Source organism: Sparus aurata, chromosome 17, assembly GCF_900880675.1.
Source record: "Sparus aurata chromosome 17, fSpaAur1.1, whole genome shotgun sequence".
In the NCBI taxonomy this organism is placed as follows: domain Eukaryota; kingdom Metazoa; phylum Chordata; class Actinopteri; order Spariformes; family Sparidae; genus Sparus; species Sparus aurata.
The window spans coordinates 34,682,125-34,690,678 of record NC_044203.1 but is presented as its reverse complement, the minus strand read 5'-3'; the positions used below and the strand labels follow the sequence as shown (position 1 = coordinate 34,690,678).

The window sequence follows — 8,554 nt, the reverse complement described above, 5'->3', positions numbered from 1 at the left end:
TTATCTGACTTGTCCTTGCTAAGAATCTTTATACATTGTTAAGTATTAAAAGTAACTTTATGCCAGTAAACTTACAAAAGTAAAATATTCATAGACAACTGACAAGACAACTTCCTCCTTATTCTCAGAAGATTAGTTATGATTCTCTGGAACAGTCCTGAGACTTTTATAGTAGAGACATAAATAACCTCTGCCTCCATATTATTCATATAAGAGACTTATATGGTGCAGTTGCTGCAGGTGATTGTAGAAACATTAGCGACATGATGCAGATTTCAGTTTCAAAACAGGAAGAGAACAGATCACGTGACATTTCCTTCTTCAATATAAAGCAGGAACACAGAGTCAGGGTGGGTTCAACACAGAAGCAGCGATGACACCGAGACTTCAAGGCAAGTTCAGCATCATCAGTAAACATTCAATTTTAGTCAAAAAATATTCTAATGAGTCGAGACATCTATCAGAAGCAGAATCTGTTTATTAATGCTTAAACACGTCTTTTGTGTTCAGGCTGCAGGTGGGGTCTTTAAAAGACAAATTTAATGTACTTAGACTTATTAATGTCATTATCTATTTTAATATTCAATTTGCTAATTCTCTAGGATGTTTTAAAGGATGCACTGTCAGCTTTATTTCTGCCACAGTATACCCTTTAAAAAACATTAATTATGGGCCTGAGATATTTCATGTTCTTATTATTTATAAAAATGAGTATTATAAATATAAGTAACAAATCAAGGTCATTGGCATGTGGCTGGATACTCAATATATTCCCTGTTAATCACTGAAAAGTCTAAAGCTCAAGTATAAAATTAAAGCTGCAAGCAGCGATGAACGGGCCCTCGCAGTCCACGCATGTCGGGGGATGCTGCCGTCGGGGTGTGCCACGTAGATGTATTCAGGGCAAGACCCTCTACATGTTTGAGCAATTTGGAGTAGATTGCAAATTGTATGTGGAAGTTATACTGAGCTGATGCCACCAGGTGTGACGTAGGTAAAAGCTTTTGATAAGTCTTGTCAACAGATGCTACTTGCAAAGTTTGGTGCAAATCGGTCAAATGGCCTAGGAGGAGTTGGAAAAAGTAAGCTTATAATTATTTTTATGAGCTTTCGTGGCTCATGGAGATATAGTCAACTAAGTTTCATGTCATTCTGACAGACCAATGTGGAGATATCCAACACTTTGTCAATCATTGGTATGACATTGGTATCGTCACTTGGTAGAATTATTGTCAATGATTCTATCAAATTTCATGTTAATCCGACCAACCGATGTGGAGATCTGGCAAATCTGGCAAAATTTTGCACAGAGGCTCAGGGGCTCATGGGGAAGTAGTCAACCGAGTTTCAGGTCATTGGGACAAACCAATGTGGAGATATGCAATACTTTGTGTTTTGAGCAAAATGTACAGGAAGTTGTTATTTAATAACTTGAGTATTGTTTGGAATATCACAATTCTTTTAATAACTTTGTGTAAGGAGAGTCCATAGATGCTGTGTGCAGTTTCATGCAAATCGGTGAAATCGCCTGGGAGGAGTTTGAAAAAGTAGGTTTGCAACATGTTGCGAATTTGCGAATACAAACGGTAGGCGGAAATGGGCCTGCACTATATCACAAGATTCAGCACAATTCAGTGAAAGCTTGGATGTAAGGTTTTTGAATGTGCAACAAAGTGTGTGTGAGTTATAAGGCAAAATGCACTTTCCTTGATTATAGCGCCACCTAGTGGTGGAAATTGAGGACACCAATAGATTATGACATTTTTCAGCAGGTGTGATCTATATTCCAAGTTTGGTGAGTTTTGGGGTATGTTCAGGCAGTGAAAAATGTGATCATTCGGGACGAAAAAGTGGTCATTCAAAAAAGTAACCAAAGTCATACTTGAGTAAAAGTAACGATATCGTGTAAAAATATAACTTTGATAAAAATTCAAAATTACCCACAGTAATAGTTTTAAAAAGTTTTAAAAAGTATATTAACCTCCTAAATGTAGTAATGGAAGTATAAAGTGTCAGGAAATGGAAAAACTAAAAAAGAAATGCCTTGCAACTGTAGTTAAGAACAGTCATGGCAGCCGACGCATCAAATATGTCATCTCATGTGCTCCATGTGTGTGTCTGTGTGTCTACAGGCCTGATATTGGGGAGCGTCCTGCTCTTCTCCCTGTGTCTCGGGGCAGCAGCCATGCTTGACAGCAAGCTGGACTTCCAGTGGGATCTGTGGAAGAAGACTCACAAGAAGACTTACCAAAATGAGGTATGTGATAAAAACAAGCGGATGTAAATATGTAAGAGTTTTCTGTTTGTTGGCCATAAAATCCACATGTAATATGTATCATTAACTTGTACAGTATTTGGTCTCATGCACTCTCTCTCTGTACATCTTGGAGGTGGAGGAAGTGAGCCGCAGGGAATTGTGGGAGGAGAATCTGATGCTCATTACCAAACACAACCTGGAGGCTTCGATGGGAATTCACACGTACGAACTGGGCATGAACCACATGGGAGACCTGGTGAGACACTCGTTTACTGGTTTAAACTGAAGGGGGAAAAAAGGTTTTTATTGATTCATGATTATCATTTTTATTCACTAATCACCATGAATTTAATGACAGCCGAAGGTCAAATGGATACGGATTAGATCCATCATGACTAGTTTGAATTTTGAAGCTCAACTGCTAATCATAATGAAATACATTAAAAAGGTTAAGCATTAATGTAAAAGATGTGGCTGACAATACAATACTCACTAGAACATAAAGTCTGTGTTAATAATAACAGCAGAATGCCAGTTAGTTAAATATGATGTTGAATAAATAAGTTTCCAATGGTCTTTTTAAAAATAGTATTCATATAGCCTTTTGCGAGGAGCTCCACAACTTTGGTCCAAAGTTAAAAAGGTTGAGCTTCTGATTTTCTCATTTAGGTGAAAAAACGACAGTAGAGGATTAAAAGCGCCTTCAAAAGACTATATAAAAGGAACAAAAGCTGGTAATGTTGGCCGTTCCAAAGTGTTATGTTGGGTTTTTTCTCTAGACCCAAATGCAGAGATCAGAGGCTTGAGTCAGGGAGTACAGGAATTCATTTTGCAACAGAGTTCATGGAGGGAAATAGCAGATGAGTTGGGCAGCTCAGCAGACAGGCAGAGTTTTCCGAGGACAAAATGGGAGGAACTCAGGTACATCAATGGAGCAGAAAGTAAAGCAGAGAGGTGCTGGAGGTTCTGCACACAAAGCAAACAAAGTACAGACATGAGACAAAAACTCATACTGGGAAAAACAAACTGAGCTATATAGAAGATATATATCTTGATGCTCCAAAGAAGCTAAAGACAATAGCTGGTAGATGCTTGCTGATATAATCACCATACGTGGCGGAACAGTAGAGATGAGGCCGGGATTAAATAGCAGAGGATGATGAGTAGATGACTTGCAGGTGCACCTCTCTGCTACTGATGCCAAGCCCAAAGATACAGACACACACAGGGAAAGTAGCAGGTGAGGGAGAAGGGAGGAAGGAAGGCAGACAGGGGGAAAAACGGAAAAACAACAAAAACCCTGACTGCCACAGTAGGACCGTGACAGTACCCCCGACCTAACGGGCACCCACAGGCACCCTTCCCGATTTATCGGAAAACTCACGGTAGAAGTTGCTGAGCAGGACGTCCACAATAACAGATGAGCTCTTGAGCGCTCTTCTGGACCACAACTGTCCCAGTCCAACAGGTTCTGGAAAGCCCTGCCACGGCGACAAATAGAATAGACTGGATGGCCACAAGCCAGAGGGTGAAGGGGGCTCAGCCAGAAGGCTCAATGGGCTGGAAGACAAAGGCTTAGGAAGCTACAGGAGGAGGGGTGCACCTTGAGTGCCACAGGGAGTTTGAACCGGGCCTCCGCAGGGTTAATCATGCTGACAATCTCAAATCGACCAATGCCAACTTACAAAAGTCAGTTGGAGGGGGAGATCCTTGGTGGAGAGCCAAACCTTCTGACCCGGGACGTAAGCAGGGGCTTGCGTGCCAGGTATTGGTTTTATTTATCAAGAAGATAACAGGCAGATTGATTAGTGATGGAAGTTATTCTGTAGTCAATAGATGATAAATTCAGTCTAATAGGCAAAAGAGAATCTTCACCCTTTCACAAGACCTTTAAATCTGTATTTACAACCCTGCTCAGTAAATAAAGTCCACTGAGTGTTGCTCATTTCATTAAGTGGTATCTGCTTCCTTAAAGACACCAGAGGAGATTCTGCAGTCTTACGCCACATTCACTCCTCCCACTGACATCCAGAGGGCACCAACTCCCTTCGATGGGACATCAAGCCCTACTGTACCAAAAACCATCGACTGGAGAAAGAAGGGCTACGTCACCGAAGTCAAGAATCAGGTAAAAAAACTAATAAATGTATACTCAATATTTCCAATCAGTGACTCATAAATCGGCAGGATTTATCGGTGGTGTTGGTGAGAGCAGAAAGATGCAGTGTCAGTGATGCAGTCAACAGTGTCAACATCCCACGAGTCTCGTTTACCTCCTGTTCCTCATTCCTCCTGTTCCTCATTCGTCCAAATGATTCTCGTATGTCCATGAAGTCGTCGCCACAACTGCCAAGTCTTTTGTCCCGTCCACACTTTGAGTGAGATTACTGCCCGACACATGTTAGCTCCAGAAAGCAGAAGAGTAAATATCTTTTTAAACAGTTTCCTAAGCCTTTTTTTTTATGAATTCAAAAAATAATATGGATTTTCAGTTATGGAGTTTTTATTTCAAGAAATGTTATATATTTTATCTTTTTACTCTTAGCTTTAATTGCACCGGTTTTAATGCCCCTTTTCACTTGACTAGATTCACTCACTAGATGTTTTATGTGTTTGTAAATCTTCATATTTTGTCTGATGTTTTGTCAGCTTTCAAAGCCTCGTCCTGAAGAAATAATATTACATTTACTGTATCTTTATAAGTTATCAATCAATCAATCAATCAATCAACTTTATTTATAGAGCACTTTTCATACACGAGTATGTAGCACAAAGTGCTTAACACAGGAAACATAAAACAATAATAAAGAAAGCCCCTCCCTCCCACCCTCCGTACTACATACATGCACACATACGTACACACACATACGTACACACACACATACATACACACACACACACGCACACCTGCACACTCTTACTACTGGCAATAGGGACACATGGCAAGGCACTGAGGATTGAGGAAATGCCACCTTTGGGGCCGTCCACACTGGGAGGAGTCACAGGCTGTGCCACGGGGGGCAGCAGTGCCCAGGCGCCCCGACCCTGACAGACAACAGCTGGCCAGGCCGAAGGGACCCAAGGACAGCACCCCTAGCAGCAGCCCAGACACAGCTCCCAGTCTGGAGGACCCCCCTGAGGAAACTCTGGAGTTAACCCTTAAAAACTACAAACATAAGATAGGATAAAAACCCTGACAAAAGATAATTAAATGGAGTGAACAGTTAAAAGGATAAAATACATAAGATAATAATAAATAAAATAGAATAGTATCGAAGATAAATAAAAATAAAATTATTTAAGATGAAAATAGTTTTTTTTAAAAACAAGATAGAAACAACAACATAAAATACGGTAGAACCACATAAGAATGGAATAAGAATTTAAAATATTAGTTAAAAGCCTGATTAAAAAGGTGTGTCTTTAACCTTCCCTTAAAAATATCAACAGTCTCTGCAGACCTGAGGTTCTCCGGCAGGCTGTTCCACAAGCGGGGGCCATAGTGGCTAAATGCCGCCTCACCGTGGGTTTTAGTTCTTGGTTTTGGTATGGATAAAAGGCCAGAGCTGGAGGACCTCAGGGTCCGTGAGGGTTGATATGGTAAAAGCAGGTCAGATAAGTAGGAGGGCGCAAGGCTTTTAAAAACCAGTAAAAGAACCTTAAAATCAATCCTGAAGCGCTAGGGGAGCCAATGTAGTGACTCTGAAACTGGTGTAATGTGCTCCCGCCCTCTGGTCCTCGTCAGCACTTGTGCGGCTGAGTTCTGTAATAATTGGAGATTTAGAGTACTCTTTTGGGAAGACCAGAGAGCAGGGCATTACAATAATCTAAGCGACAGGAAATAAAAGCATGCATTAGCACCTCCGTACTGGCCTGGGAGAGAAACGGGCGGACTCTGGCTATGTTCTTAAGATGATAAAAACCTATTTTTGTCATATTTCTGATATCTGGAATAAAATTCAGCTCAGATTCAAAAATCATGCCCAGATTTTTTACTGATTGTGTTGGTTTAAGATCTTGTAGTTTTGGAAAAAGTTTCTCTCTCTGGCCTTCAGGACCTATAACTAAAACCTCAGTTTTGTCCTGGTTGAGCTGTAGGAAATTCACTGCCATCCATGACTTGATGTCTACAATGCAGTTAAGAAGGGCATCAATTTGCTCTGTGTCCTCAGGAGACACGGCAATGTACAGTTGTGTATCATCAGCGTAACTATGGAAGCTGATGCCGTGTCTCCTGATGACATCCCCAAGAGGAAGCATGTAAAGGTTAAAAAGAAGTGGACCTAAAATTGACCCTTGGGGAACCCCACATCCAATTTCATGGGTTCCTGAGGAGCATGTATCCATACTTACATAAAAGCATTGATCTGTGAGATAGGAACAAAACCAGTTGAGGACAGTACCAGAGAGGCCGACCAGATGGCTGAGTCTATTTAATAAAATGTGATGGTCTACTGTATCAAAAGCAGCGCTTAGATCCAGTAGAACCAACACTGTGAGCTTTTTGTTATCTAAATTCCATCTGATGTCATTTAAAATCTTTAAAAGTGCTGTCTCGGTACTGTGGTTTCTCCTAAAACGAGACTGATGTTTCTCTAAGATGTTATTTCTGTTTAAAAAGTCATTAACTTGGTTAAAAACCAGTTTTTCTAAAATTTTACTTAAAAACGGTAAGTTGGATACAGGTCGGTAGTTATCAAAAACGTTGGGGTCTAGGTTGCTCTTCTTAAGAAGGGGCTTCACCACTGCCGTTTTGAAGGCGGTGGGAAAGACACCCGTCTGAAGAGAGCAGTTCATGATGTTTAAAAACTGTTCCTCAAAGAATCCATAAAATGATTTTAAGATTGATGTGGGAATTGGGTCTAAAAGGCAGGTTGTTGGGTTTACTTGGAAGAATACTCGACCAAGTGTCCTTGCATCAACCAGGGCAAAACTCTCCAGTGTTTCCTCAGGCAAGGACAACAGTTCAGATGTGTTAACAGATAAAACTTGATGGGATAAGAGGCAGGATCAGATGTCCTTGATTTTGGTTCTGAAGTGGTCTGCAAAGTTCTCGCAAAGATCATCTGTGGGTGTTAAAAACTTTATTAGAGCTAGAACCTGTTAAAATATTAAAAGTGGAGAAGAGGAGTCGGGGGTTGTTTTTATGGTTGGTGATGAGTTGTGAGAAATGGGAAATTCGTGCCTTTCTGACTGCATTATTGTAGCTTTTGAGTTGTTGACGTAAAAAAAAAGTTATTTAAAGAACTACACAGCTACTCCTATATAAATATTATTTCTATGACAAAGACCATTTCTCACATAATTCTTTGTTCTAACAGCTTCATTTCTTGAAGTTACAGACAAATGTCAGTGGTAAGAAGTTGAAGACATGATGACTAATGAGAAATCTTAATGTCTTGTGAAAAATATATGAGAAGTGTAGAATTTAAAAATTTTACAATGCAGAGGAATGAAAAAAAAATCTCAAGGCAAATTGCTTCCAGAGTAAAAAAAACAAAAGACATTTATTACAAACTTGTGCTGTGATGATGAGCAGTGATGCCAGTAACGCGTTACTTAGTAACTGACCACTGACTACTTTTTCCAGTAACGAGTAATCTAAGCGTTAATATTTCCAAAGCAGTTATCAGATTAAAGTTACTTATTCAAGTGACTATGCGTTACTATTATTCTCGTCATTTTCCTCACTAAAGTATATATATTTTTGCTTTCTTCTTGCTTCTCCGGGAGTGATGTCACGTACACGACACGTACACGACAAATCACGTTTTTCAGCACGAGGACAACTCACGTGTTACACCACGCAGCGAACACAAACAATGGAGGGAAGAGAAAAATGCGTGTTTTGTAGCTGGAATACAAAGTACTATCAAGCTTCAAAAACACTTTGTCAAATTTGAAGTTGCAGCACAGTTAACAGAGCAAGTTCCACCTGGTGGAGAGCAGCGAGCAAAGCCAGGGCCTCGACGTCTGCAAGCAACAAAAGCTGGACTAAGGTTCAAAACAAGTAAGCAGGGGAGAGTTGAAGAAGTTGGTCACGCAGTATGTTGTAGAGGAAATGTTGTGCTTAAACACAGTTGAGTCGCCCTCGTGTCGTACCATCATAAACACGATTCCACTACTATCAACGCCGTGCTGCCTTACAGAACATCTTTTTCTTCCTACCTGGAGAAGGACAGAAATCTGAAGGCCACGCTGAATGTTTATGGGGGGAGGGGGGGTCGTTACCTGCTGAATGTAACTAATAAAGTAACTTGTAATCTAACTTAGTTACTTTTAAAAACAAGTAATCAG

General features: G+C 40.4%; 1 protein-coding gene across 2 annotated transcripts in view; it reads left to right on the top strand.

Annotated features, from left to right (window-relative positions):
- The first annotated feature begins 342 nt into the window (after positions 1-342).
- Positions 343-8,554, top strand: part of LOC115568062 (cathepsin L1-like) — a 29,826-nt gene continuing 21,614 nt past the window's right edge. For both annotated transcript variants that reach the window (XR_003981325.1, XM_030395112.1), the window contains exons 1-4: positions 343-392; positions 2,133-2,257; positions 2,391-2,513; positions 4,233-4,385. Coding sequence is in view for 1 of the 2 variants with exons in the window: in XM_030395112.1 (XP_030250972.1) it covers positions 374-392; positions 2,133-2,257; positions 2,391-2,513; positions 4,233-4,385 (420 nt within the window). In the remaining variant the exon portion in view is untranslated. The remainder of the gene's footprint in view (positions 393-2,132; positions 2,258-2,390; positions 2,514-4,232; positions 4,386-8,554) is intronic.